At 38.9% G+C, this 13,943-nt stretch overlaps 1 protein-coding gene across 4 annotated transcripts in view; it reads right to left on the bottom strand.

Annotated features, from left to right (window-relative positions):
- Positions 1-13,943, bottom strand: part of ABHD17A (abhydrolase domain containing 17A, depalmitoylase) — a 29,176-nt gene that overhangs the window by 9,976 nt on the left and 5,257 nt on the right. For all 4 annotated transcript variants that reach the window (XM_026681068.2, XM_087952617.1, XM_026681067.2 and 1 more), the window contains exon 2: positions 11,750-12,295. In XM_026681068.2, coding sequence (XP_026536853.1) covers positions 11,750-12,063 — 314 coding nt within the window. In that variant the 5' untranslated portion in view covers positions 12,064-12,295. The remainder of the gene's footprint in view (positions 1-11,749; positions 12,296-13,943) is intronic.

Below are 13,943 nucleotides of genomic sequence, written 5' to 3'. Positions count from 1 at the left end.
TTCTTCTCTCAAACTTATATCACTACAGTGATCGTCCATCCTTTACTATAAAGAACAGTTGTTTTTATTTCGGAAAGCTGACTTTTGGATGTATTTCTTTTGCAAGCACTCACTTTTGTCCTTTATTGGGGTCCTTTAACATTTACGATACAAATGGCTTCATTTAATGCACAGTCTCTCACAGTCGTGTGAAAAGTATGGGAATCGAATTCCCCCCCCCCCCACCCCCCACCCCCCCCCCCCCCCCCCCCCCCCCCCCCCCCCCCAAACACCCCCCCAAACAAAAAAAAAAAAAAAAACCCCCAACCCCCCCCCCCCCCCCCCCACACCAACAAAAAAAAAACCACACCAAAAAAAAAAAAAACACCAAAAAAAAAAAAATGGTCCTTTTAATATAAATTTCCGTATACCGATTTTAGATAATTTTATTAGAATGTGTGTTTTGTAAAGCTTTTCTCAGTTTTGCTCTTGACTTTTCCATTGTAAAGCAAAGTTACAAACACAAACATGCTTATGAATATTATTTTGTGAAATTCTTCCAGATTTGCACCCTTTTTGGATTTATCCTTTGTTTTTTCCAGGAAAATAGGGTTGCCCTAACCCTATTCTACATAATGGGGAGGAAAGGACAAAATTAAATAAGGCCATCTAAAATAGGAAAACATTTCTCTTGGCATTTGTATGATCATTTGGCACACAATGAGAGATTTGATCTTATACAGGGAAATTTTTTCAATCTGCAAAATCCCAAAGATACCCAGGATCCCCAAGATCCTAGGAATAATAGGGCAAAATGGGTTTAAAGAGAGACACTCAGCTGTTTTGGACATGAAAAATATGTTCGTTTGTTTTTTCATTGTTGAGAATTTACGGCTTGACTCCAGTCCTGCATCAACAATGGAGGAGAACAGAGACAGATTCCCATACAAAGAAGACCGGAAACTGTGACCAGGGAACACCCTTATATACAATTACCAGCCATCTGTCAAACTAAGGAAAGAGGCTGCTCACACCCCATGTCCAGGCCTCAACCAAGTCCTCCAGCCTAACCAACTGGCCTTAGTGGCTGAAGAGATGCCTTGATTTTCTGGCAAATGATCTTTTTATGGTTGTTCCACAATTATGTCCTAAGGCTCAAGGAGTCAGCCCTTAAAGGGTTCCTCTTGAACACTTTTCAAGGGTGATGTATATGAAATTTTGGCAAGTTTAAGATGCGTGGAGGGCGGAGTTGGCGTCGCGACGATACGGCATGCGATCTTGGAGGTCTGAGATCGCTGCCGATATCTTTGCTCCTGGACGGTCCAAGTGGATCTAAACTGTCCCGAAGAGACGGTGAATGTAAAGAGCGCATCCTGTCGATCCCAGGGATATCGCAAAGTCCCTGGTAGATCCAGGAGAAGCTCTTTTTGCCAGCGGCAAAGAGGCAGCCATTAAAGCTGCTGAAGTTGGGACAGCTCCGAAACGAAAGAGAACGAAAGAGAAAGTGTGCCGGTTTGGTGAGAACTTTTCTTTATTTAAAGATTTGAGAGGACACCCTAAGGGAAAGAAAGAATCTGTAAAAGTTTTTTTGACAGAAGTGAATAAGCGGCGATTTTAAACAGGAATGTCAAAGTAATATTTTTATTTTATTTTCTTATTGCTGATGATCCTATATTTCGAAACTGGACTGGTTTTTTCCTTTTTTTAAAATCTACTCTTTTCTTTCCCCTTTTTGATTTTATAATATATTAAGCCAGAGACTCCCTTTTAGTCTTTTTTTAAAAATATATTTTCTTCCTTTTTTAATCAATTCTTATTATACTCTGCCGGAAAAGGAGGGGGAAAGTGAAAGCTAAAGAAACTTTGTAACACTATCAACTAGAGGCTTGGAAATACTCTACTTTTCCTTTGACCAGACAAAGCTGAGAAAGAATTGAGACTTTTTTTCAAGGACACTGCTTGTTTGATAAGATAGAGGGAAGAGCATGGGAGAGTATTATTGCAGGTGCTCTTCTGGGTTTCTATCAACAGCTGGAGTCTGGTGTTGAAACCTAGGGGAAAAAAAGGTGATATGTTTTTGGAGAAGAGAGTTATAATAAGAGCCTTGGATAATTAAACAAAGTGCAGTGTGCTCTTTTTACTTTTTCTAAGTTGTGCTATCCCTCCTCACTAGCTTTATTTTATTTCATCTTTTTTTTTTTTTTTGCAATAGCTATTTGGATCTTTGGCTTTGTTGGAGCTTGTCTTTGTTTTTCTTTTTTTTCCTTTGGAAGTCCAATCTCTACGCTTGCTTTTTATCTTAAAGGGAAAGCTTTAATATTAATGTTTCCTTTTTCTTAAGGGAATAGCCTTTTTTTCTCCTTTCCTGGTATTTTTGTTTTTTCATCTACCTTTCTGGTTTATTTTTATGTACTCTTTTCTATTTGAGACCTCTCAATTGGATTAAGGTGTTGAAGAACCTGAAGAATTTTTCCTTTTCTTTCTTTCTTTCTTTCTTCTTTTTCAAGCCTTTTTCTGCATCTAACCACCGATTGGATTAAGGTATACAACAACCTGAAGAAATTTTGTCCTCTTTTTCTTTTCTTTTTCTTCTTTTTTTATCATTACTATTTGGCTTCTTTTTTCTACTATTTTTACTTCAAACTACAATTGGTTATTTCACAATTGGATTAAGGTTTAGAAGAACCTGAAGATTTTGAACTGCTTAAAATGAGTAGGAAACTAACAGCTCCTGATTCTTCAACTTCTACTTCCTCCTCTCCACCATCTGGAGGACAACGTTCAATACAGACAATGTTAAAGCAAGAAAAAGAACAAGAAAAAGTGACTCTGCAGATGATTATGCAAGGAATTCAAAATATTCAAGCAAGATCAGAGAATATTGAAAAGAGAATAGAGAACATTGAACAAAGAACAGAGAACATTGAACAAAGAACAGAGAACATTGAACAAAGAACAGGGAAAACCGATGAAAAAGTGGAGAACATCCAACAAATGATGTTGAAGTATGATGAGAGATTCTAAAAAATTGAAGAAGATAAACAAAGAGACAAGAAGATTGGAGATATTGATAATAGATTAACAGTGGTTGAACAGGATAAAAGTGGTATGTTGAGATGGGAGATGGATAGATCAGAATTCTATCTTAGATTCCAAAACGCAGAGGAAGAAAAAGGACAAAACTTATCTGAGATAATGATAGAAATACTGGCTGAAGCTTTGGAAATAACTCAAGAGAAGATGATGGATGGAATAGATGAGGTTTATCGAGTTTTCACAAGATATGCGATGAGAAATAGCTTACCAAGAGAAGTTCACATTAGATTTACAAAGAAAGCCATTAAAACGCAAATATTGCAAGTGGAAAAAGAGAAAACATTGAAATATAAAGACAAGGAGATTGTGGTTTTGAAACAAATACCCAGAAGAGTGAGAGAGATGAGAAGAGAAGAGAATACCGATTCCTGACTAAAATGCTACTTAAAAAAGAGGTGAATTATAGATGGCTGATTCCAGAAGGTTAATGTTCACATGGCAAGAACAGAGACATAGAATTGACTCAATTGAGAAAATTGAATTATTTTATACAGAATTTTTTGGAGGGAAAGAGGAAGAAGCAGAAAAAGAGATCTCACTAATTGAATTCCAAGAGGACTGCCAAATGGTGACTGAAAAAGAAGAAGGCGCAGTAGGTGGAAAAGTGGAAGCCAAAGAAGAACGTGAACTAAGATCTACGAGAGCTGCTAAACTTAACTACAAAATATAACCATGGAAGAGAAAAAATTGATTACAATTAATATAAATGGACTTAACTCAGCTGTTAAAAGAAGGAAAACCTTTCATAAATTAGAGAAATTAAAATTTGATATAATTTGTCTACAAGAAATACATATTAAAAAACAATATGAACAATTGTTGATGCAGCCAAAATTAGGGAAAATATTTACTTCCTTGACACAATGTAAGAAAAGAGAAGTGGTTTTATATATTAAAGAGACCACCCCAGAAAAATTGATTTATACCGATGATGATGGAAGAATACTAATGGTGGAAATAATGGACAATAATACGAAAACACTCCTGATTGCAATCTATCTCTGAATGACAAACAAGAATTCTACAAAAAATTACATATGAAAATAATTGAACTGGACTATGCTAATATAGTTATGATGGGAGATTTTAATGGAATTGTAGGCAATAAATTGGACTATACAGCACAGAAAACAATAAAGCAAAACAGAAAGACTCTCCCTAAATCTTTTTTTAAAATGGTAGATGAAATAAACTTAAAAGATACATGGAGAGAAAGAAATGCTAAAACTAAACAATACACCTTCTATTCAAATAGACACTTATCATGGTCCAGAATAGATATGATATGGATGTCAACAGAATTAATAACTAATATTCAATAAATAAATATTGAAACAAGTACTTGGGCAGATCACAATCCAATGACAATTAAATGGAAAGGACAAAAAAGATCTAGATGGACGTTAAATAATACTATTTTAAAGGAAAAAGACTTCACACAGTGGATGGAGAAAGAATTGGCTTTTTTCTTTAGAGAAAACAAAAAAGAAGATACATCAATTCAGAATGTATGGGATACAATGAAGGCATATGTTAGAGGCTTGATAATAGACTATACAAGGAAAAGGAATACTATGAAAAGACTAGCCTCTAAGGCCTTAGAGGATGAGTATAAAAGACTTGAAAAAGAGCTACAGAAAATGCCACAGAAAAAGGATATCAAGCTAAAAATGGATATAATTAAACATAAAATGGGTCAAATAGAAAAAGAAGAATTAGCACAGAAAATTAAAGGTGCTAAACAGAACTACTTTGAAGACGCAAACAAACCAGGTAGATGGTTAGCATACAAATTGAGAAAGGAGAAAGAATCAAGGAAAATATTGCAATTAATAGATGACCAAGGCCAAGTTTGCTATGGTAGTAAAGAGAAGAAGGAAATCATTCGAGACTTCTATGGGAAATTATATATGCAAGAGAATATTGATGAGGAAAGAGTTAAACAGTACTTACAGAATGCTAATTTACCTCAGATACCTAAAGAGATTGAAACAATGTTAGAAAGCAATATAACGATGATGGAGTTAACTGAAGCACCCAAGAAGCAAAATAATGGAAAGGCACCAGGCACAGAATTTAACAAAACATTACAAGAATTGTTGAATCTTCCATTGCTAGAAGTTATGAATGAAGTTATGTTAAAGAAGATACCTAAATCATGGTCAGAAGCCTATATTACACTTATTCCAAAAGAGGAGGCCGATCCATTACAAATTAAGAACTATAGACCCATTTCTCTACTAAATGCAGATTATAAAATTTTTGCTTCAATATTGGCAGAAAGACTTAAAAATATTTAAATAATTTTATTCATCCTGATCAAAATGGATTTCTGCCAAAGAGACAAATTAAAGATAATATGAGAGTAATCTTGGACACCTTGGAATACTATGAGGCACATCCTGAAAAACAAATGGCTCTGATATTTCTAGATGCACAGAAGGCATTTGATAATGTGAATTGGCGATTCATGTTATTACTGTTGGAACAGATGGGTTTTGCTAGAAAATTTATTCAAGCAATAGAAGCTATATACTATAAGCACATGGCAAAGGTAATGATAGAGGGAGAACTGACAGACTCTATCAATATAAGAAAAGGAACAAGACAAGGGTGCCCACTATCACCTTTGTTGTTTGTGTTAACTTTGGAAGTGCTAAACAGAAATATTAGAGATGAAAAGAATATAAAAGGAATGAAAATCAAAAAGGAAGAATTTAAGCTGCAAGCATTTGCAGATGATCTGGTTTTCATCTTAGAAGACCCTTTAGAAACAGCATCAAAATTGATAGAAAAGATAGGGACATATGGAAAGGTGGCTGGTTTGAAAATAAATAAAGATAAGACAAAGATCTTGACAAAGAATATGCTATTAAGACAAAAGGAAGAATTCGCAGACCTATTGAAAATTCAGGTCACGAATAAGATTAAGTACTTGGGGATATATTTGACAGCAAGATGTAGTGCATTAAAAGAGAATAATTATATCAAACTTAAACAGCAGATAGCGCTAGATCTGGCGAAATGGGAAAATTTACAACTGTCACTAATAGGGAGAATTTCAACAATCAAGATGAATATATTACCCAGAATTTTATATTTGTTTCAAACAATTCCAATTAGGCTTGGAAAAGATTACTTTGAAGATTTAAATAAAATTGTGTTGAAATATATATGGCAAGGTAAGAAAGCGAGAATACAGTTAAAACTTTTGCAAGATGCTAGAATTAGAGGAGGATTTGGTTTGCCTAATTGGGAGTTGTACTATCAAGCTACAAATCTGATGTGGGTTAGGCAGGGTCCCAACCGGTTACGGCGCTGGTTCGCGCCATCTTTTTGGTAGTCTTCGTGAGCTTTCGAAAGCTCACGGGCGTCAAAAGATGGGCGCCACCCGTGAGCTTTCGGTGAAAGCCATTTCTACCAAAAGCTCAACCACGATTTTGAAAAGTGCTCGGTGAGTCACGGAAGCACTTTCGTCAAGCGCGCCAGGATGCGTACCGGGCGCGCCAGCTGATGCGGAACCGGGCGCGCATCAAAGGTTGGGGATCCCTGGGTTAAGGAATGGATAACACTAAGAAATACTAGATTGTTGACATTAGAAGGACATGATTTGTTGTTGGGGTGGCATGCTTTTTTATGGTAGAAAGGAACTAAAACACAGGGGTATTTTAGAAGACATTATATACGGGAGTCTCTGTGGTTAAACTGGGAGAAGATTAAAAGACAATGTTATTTGAAAATTCCAGTCTGGTTATCGACTATTGAATCATTTTCTTATCCTGTAATACACAAAAAGGAACAAACAGCTAGATATGGTGAAATATTGAATGAAAAGGGTGAACTCAAATCTATACAAAAGCTAGAGGAACAAGGTATAAAGATGAATTGGTTTTCATATGCGCAAATACATTCAAGGTATGATAAAGATTCTAAAATGGAAGGTTTCTATGATAAATTGACTGATTTAGATGAGATTTTGACAGGTACTGATGAAAAGGTGATTAAAAAATTGTATGGATATTTATTAGAAATTAAACTAGAAGAACAACAAGTTAAAGAAACTATGATTGCTTGGGGGAAGAATTTTGGATATGGGATCGATTTAGAGAAATGGCAAAAATTGTGGTCTCAAAATTATGAAATGACAATGTCAACAGCATATAAAGAAAATTTGTATAAGATGTTTTGCAGGTGGCATTTCCCCTGACAAGAATAGCATAAATCTGAAAAATGTTGGAAATGTCATCAGACACTTGGCTCATAATACCATATGTGGTGGACTTGTGCGGATGCTAAAAAATACTGGACTAAAATCCACATGTGGTTGGAAAAAATGACAAAAAAACATATAGACTTGAAACCAGAGATATTTTTATTGGGAATTTTACCTGAAATATATAGTAAAGACTTGAAATATCTGATTGTAAATGTATTAACAGGGCTAGGATTGTATTTGCCAAAAACTGGAAAAATGAGAAAATACCATCACAGGAGGAAATCATTAAGAAAATATTGGAATGTGCTGAAATGAGTAGATTGACATTTGAAATTAGAGAACAAGAGGATAAACAATTTTATAAAATCTGGGATCTATTCTATCAATGGTTAGACAATAAAATACAGTAATGAAATATGTAGACTCTTAGAAAATAATAAATATATAAAGATGTATTTCTTTCTTATATCTACAAAATGATTTTAGGATAGATTTGGGATGATAATATGAACTGTTATAAAACAAACTAAGTAAATTATGATTATCTTGTAAAACATGAATGAATAAAAGTATAGTCAAATGATTGATTAATAATGATACTAAGGTATTTAATTTTTGATTGAAAATACGAGATTATATGCAATGTAATTGTAATTGAAGACTACGAAATGGAAGCACAAAACAATTTGTAAACCAACCGGCACACTGTATGTACACATATGGAAGATGGCTTGATGTTTTTATGTTTTGTTTGTTTATGTTTGTTTTTAAAAACCAATAAAAACTTAAATTAAAAAAAAAGATAAGTAATAAAGAAAAAAAGATGCGTGGACTTCAAATCCCAGAGTTCCTAGACTTGAAGTCCACACATCTTAAACTTGCCAAGTTGAGAAACACTGGAAAGGAAAGGCCCACCCAGGACAGAACCTCCTCCGTTTATTAAATCTCATTTCAACTTAACCACATGCAGGCAACTTCAACATAAATATCCTATTTAGAAAGAGAAGCTGCTACTTTTGAGGATATTTTCTGATTGCTCTGATTTTACGTTACGGTTGCTAAAAAAAATAAATTGAATTCTGGGATGCCTGGTTAAAGGCCATGTTATTCTTTCCATTTCTAAAATCATTTATAAGTGCTTTTAGAAACTTTATATTGCCTGTTCAGGGGTTCGATTTATGGTGGGGGGTTTTCCCCTCATCGTATATTTATTATTATGGTTCGTCTCACAGTTAGCCAGAATGGATTTGGCATTTTTATCTACCTGTCAAGTCCTTCCCAAGGACCTCAGAATCATTATTTATTAGTATCACAATCCTTGCTAATGCTGATGCTGATTTTTCTTGGTTTTATTGCCCCGTGTCTCATTCTTCATGTTTCATAATATCTAGAAATCAGCAAATAGATGGGAAGTAAACAATCATAAATATAATAGTAACCTTTTTTTAATATACATTTATCTTCCAGTTACTGTGTCCAACCTATCCAGACTCTCTTTGCCAGTTCAGTTCTGGTTTTGCTTACCTGGAAACACCTTCCCCTCGAGTCAGTAAAATTTACTTCTAGGTAAATCTGTAAAGGAGCCTGCACAGCTATGATCACAATTGAGCCCAACATTTTTGTTGCTAAGCAAGATAGTTATTAAGTGACTCATGCCCCTTTTTGCCACAATTGTTAAGGGAATCATGTGGTTGCATTTATTTTCTTTTCAGAAGCTGTCCCAAAGGTGCTTTTTCAGGAGGCAACTGGACTTTCTTATTCTTTCTTTGAAGACGTCTCACTTCTCACCCAAGAAGCTTCTTCAGCTCTGACTGGATGGTGGGGAATGGAAGGATTTATATTCCTTGCAGACAGCTGGTCATTTGTATTCTTTTTTTTAGAGTCATTGAGGCCACTTGGAGATTTATCTGGGTTCGCAGGGTCACCTGAGTAGTGCAAATGGGTGTGGAGCCTTCTTGGAACTGCTGAAAGGACTGGGTTGTAAACTGGAGATAGATAGAAGACAGAGAGAAGACAGAGAGAAGATAGAGAGATAGAGAGATAGAAGACCTCTGGCTTGAAAGAGGGGTTAAAGAGGCCATCTATGTCAAAACTGAACAGCCTTCTCTCAACAGATGGGGGGCAGGATACGACATCATCTATCTCCAGTCTACAACAAGTCTTTTCAGCAGATCCAAGAAGGCTCCACACCCATTTGCACCACTCAGGTGACCCTGAGGACACAGGTGGCCTCAACGGCTCTCTAAAAGGATGCAAATGAATCCTTCCATTCCCCACCACCCCAGTCAGAGCTGAAGAAGCTTCTTGGATGAGAAACAAAATGTCTTCAAAGAAAAGAACAAGAAAGTCCATTTGCCTCTTGAAAAAAAGCACCTTTGGGACAACCATGATCTGGATGACTGAGAATCTCCCTAGGCCTGCAACGGGACACTGCAACGATTGTAAATCCGTGCCAGTTGCCAAGCACCTGAATTTTAATCATGGAACGCTGCAAGGGTTAAATGAGAATTGACAATAAGTTGTTGTTTTTTCAGTGCCACTGCAACTTTGAACTGCCACCAAACAAACGGTTGTAAGTGGAGGATTGCTTGCATGCTTGTATTGGTAATAAATGGGAGGGAAAGCAAGTTGAGCTGCAAAAGTTTGAAGCAGAGGGTAAAACTTCCCACTTGCAGCTCACATGTTCTAAGTACGTCACCCGTGCTCGATTCCCTTGAGAACTGGGCCCTGGTGACCCCCAGCAGCCAGGCCCCAATCTTATTTAATTAAACTTTGATAATTTTCACCGCACGGAATAAACACTGGGACTCTTCTGGCAAAATTAAGCCTGACATGTTAAGCTCTCAAGGGGCTTAATTCCTGCACCTATGAAGGTTTGTTTTGTTTTTTACACTGTCATGGAAACAGACTACAAAGGTGCGGGGGGGCCAATCTCCTTGAGCTTTCCAGTTGTCTGAGCAACCTCTATTTTTTAAAAAAATGAGGTGGTGGAGGGGCAGTGGGGGGAGAGGTCACAAGCTCCTTTCAGTTCCAAGCTTATGATTATCCGGAGGCACCTGCAACATAGCAAGAATTTATACACCAAACGACAGCCCCAGATTAACTCAATTAAGCAGCTTTGAGCAAGGCTGATGTTCTTAACTTCGTTGTTTAACTGTGCTTAGTCAATTCAGTCTTTCCCCCCCCTCCCCCTCCCCCAAATGTCACCAACAATGATCGCTGGCTCAAACTATCACCTTAACAGAGGACCTGCCAGCCTGTTTCTTCAATAACAGAAGGACTGGTGCCCTCAGCCTAGCAAAGGAATGCTGGGCCTCCCACAATTCCGTGAGAACGGCTTCGGAAACTGAGATGGAATCCCTGAAAATTCACATTTAGCATCCTGACCTCTAACAAGGACTTGCTGAAACTCTAGAAAGAGTGCAGAGAAGAGCAACAAAGATGATTAGGAGACTGGAGGTTAAAACATATGAAGAACAGTTACAGGAATTGGGTATGTCCAATCTGATGAAGAGAAGGACTAGGGGAGACATGATAGCAATGTTCTGATATCTCAGGGGCTGCCACAGAGAAGAGGGAGTCAAGCTATTCTTCAAAGCACCTGAGGGCAGGACAAGAAACAATGGGTGGAAACTAATCAAGGAGAGAAGCAACTTAGAACTAAGGAGAAATTTCTTGATAGTTAGAACAATTGATCAGTGGAACAATTTGCCTCCAGAAGTTGTAAATGCTCCAACACTGGAAGTTTTTAAGAAGAGATTGGACAACCATTTGTTTGAGATGATATAGGTTTTCCTGCTTGAGCAGGGGGTTGGACTAGAAGACCTCCAAGGTCCCTTCCAATTCTGTTATTCCATTAGTCTGACTTGCACAGTTCTACAGGTGGTCCTCGACTTACAACCACAACTGAGCCCCAAATTTCCATCGCTAAGCAAGACAGTTGTTAAATGACTTTTTGCTGCATTGTTCAATCTTTCTTGCCACCATTGTTAAGTGAATCACTGCCATTTTTTAAAATAGTAACAATAATATAAGCGAATCTGACTTCCTCATTAACTTTGTCAGGAGGTGGCAAAAGGTGATCACATGACTCCGGGACACCGCAAGGTCATAAATACATGCCAGTTGCCAAGTGTTGAATATTGATCATGTGACCATGGGAATGCTGCAACAGTTTGAAAACTGGGTCATCACCAGCTTTTTTCAGTGTTGTTGTTAAGTTGCACTCGCCACTAAAGGGGTTGGAGACCCCCGCTAGGGATCTCCAACCTTCGCCACTTTAAGACTTGTGGACTTCAACTCCCAGAATTCCTCAGCTGGGAGTTGAAGTCCACAAGTCTTAAAGTGGCCAAAGTTGGAGACCCTTGCTCTAAACAAATGTTTGTTCAGTGATGGACATAAACCCAACATCCCAGACACCGCACTGCCACTGCCACACCTCTTTTCCGATGTGCTCACCTGGCGCCAGGTACGCAGCGGACGTACATGCAACTCACTCGGTTCCCTCGGCTGCTTTTGGTAAGGAACACCTCGACGGTGTCCAGTTCTCGTTGGGTGTATTGGAAATCGGCCCGGTCCGTCAAATGAAGCTTCCAGCGAGCCATGGGGCCACCCCGGGCGGAGGCGCTGCTGGCGGTGCCCGCAGGCTCTGGCTCTGGGACAATTGTATAGGTGGGGTCTGGAGGTAGGAAGGCCAGCTTGGCAGCGATTCGACTAGGGCACGGTGGGCAGCAGAAGAGGCAGCAGAGTTCACTGACCGTCAGCCCATTCATGGCCGCGGGTGGAATCAAGGGGAGGGACTATGGGGCACAGGGTAATAATATTCAGGGAAGGAGTCCCACAAGCAGGCAATCCAACCAGTTAAGGAAATATTTCAGCCTCCAGTGAAATACAGCAAGTCTTTAGCACATGTCCTCTCAGAACAGCCATATCCGAGGGGTCCTGCATTCCAGCATAGAGAATCTTGAAGTGTCTCTCTGCACATGAGTTTCGCTGCACAGGATCCTAAAAAAAAAACAAAAGAGGAAATTAATTTTTCCCCCCCATCAAGGAGATCCAATAAAGACAATGGGAATGGTCGGAGTTTATTGATTTCAGGGGATCTTCTTACTGGATATGCCCCTCGTTTCATCTGGAGGCAAGTTTAGGCTGCTTACATAGTGAAATAAGCTCACAAAGTGAAATCTAATCCAATACAAGTAGTCCTCAGCTTACAACCGTTCGTTTACTGACGGTTCAAAGTCACAGCTTCCTGGGGTCATGGGATCAAACTCGGACGCTTGGCAACTGGCATGTATTTATGACGATTGCAATGTGCCGGGGGTCATGTGATCACTTTTTGTGACCTTCTGAAAACAAAGCCAAAGGGGAAGCCAGATTCACTTAACATCCATGTTACTAATTTAACAACTGCATTGATTCACTTAACAACTGTGGCAAGAAAGGTTGCAAAATGGAACCTTTAGGGCTCAATTGTAGTCGTAAGTTGAGGACCAGCTGTATTTCCCAACCGTAGCCATTATTAAGATCTGTGGGCATTTTTAAGATGTGTTGCTGGCTGAGGTATTCTGGGAATTGAAGTCCACACATCTTAAAATAGTTAAAGTTGGGAAACAGTTATCTAATCTAGTGTCATCAAATACTCTGTGGAAGCCCAGCCAGTTGTCACAGCAGCCCCAGGATTGGTCCAGCAAAATTCAGGTGCAAAATGCCATATTTCAATGGTATGATTTGGGAGTTTTGGAGTCTTAATGGAAGATATGACAGCTGTTTGCCTCCTACTTCCATTCCACGCTTTACTTAACCTCTAGAAGAAGAAAAAAAAAACCAATAAAACTTTCTAAAGAAAACCAATCCTAACTTTTCTTTGGAAGGGGAAGATACTGAAGCTGAAACCCAAATAGCCTGGCCACCAAAGGAGAAGAGATGATTTGTGGGCAAAGACGCTGATATTGGGAAAGACTGAAGGTAAAAGGAGAAGGGGGCGGCAGAGGATCAGCTGGTTAGATAGAGTCATCAACGCAATGAACATGAATTTGGGCAAACTCTGGGAGGGAGCGGAAGACAAGAGAGCCTGGCCTGCCGTGGTCCATGGCGTTGTGAAGCGTCAGACATAACTTAGCGACTGAACAGCAACAAATAAACAGTTCAACCATCTATTGATATCATCTGTGGTCTCCTAGTTCCTTCTAAGTCAAGTTCAGAGGTGTTCTATATCAGTGGTTCCCCAGTCTTTCTGGCTTGGTGGGGCATTTGCACACGCGTGTGAGCATCCAATGCTCACACAAACGGAGCTTTGCGCCTGGAAGTGGGTCATGGCCCATGGGTTGGGACCCCTGTCCTATATGCAGGGGTGGGATTCAAATTTTTAAACAACTGGTTCTGTGGGCGTGGCTAGTTGGGCGTGGCCATGTCACTGGGTAGGCGTGGGTTTTTTGCAGCAAAACCCTCCCCCCTCATTTTTGGGCTTTCTGGGCCTCAGGGAAGCCTCGGGGGGGGGGCATTTTTGCTCCCAGAAGGCTCCCCTGGGGCCCAGGAAGGCAAAAAATGGAGCGCAGGGTGTGTGTGTGCAGCGCACCACCCCCTCCATTTTTTGGCTTTCTGGGCCTCAGGGAAGCCCCCTAGGCGAAGCAGTAAGATGAGGAAGGGACTC

Source organism: Notechis scutatus, chromosome 1, assembly GCF_049901735.1.
Source record: "Notechis scutatus isolate UNSWTSFEM ecotype Mainland chromosome 1, rNotScu1.2, whole genome shotgun sequence".
Lineage (NCBI taxonomy): Eukaryota > Metazoa > Chordata > Lepidosauria > Squamata > Elapidae > Notechis > Notechis scutatus.
This window is presented reverse-complemented; position numbering and strand designations above follow the sequence as displayed.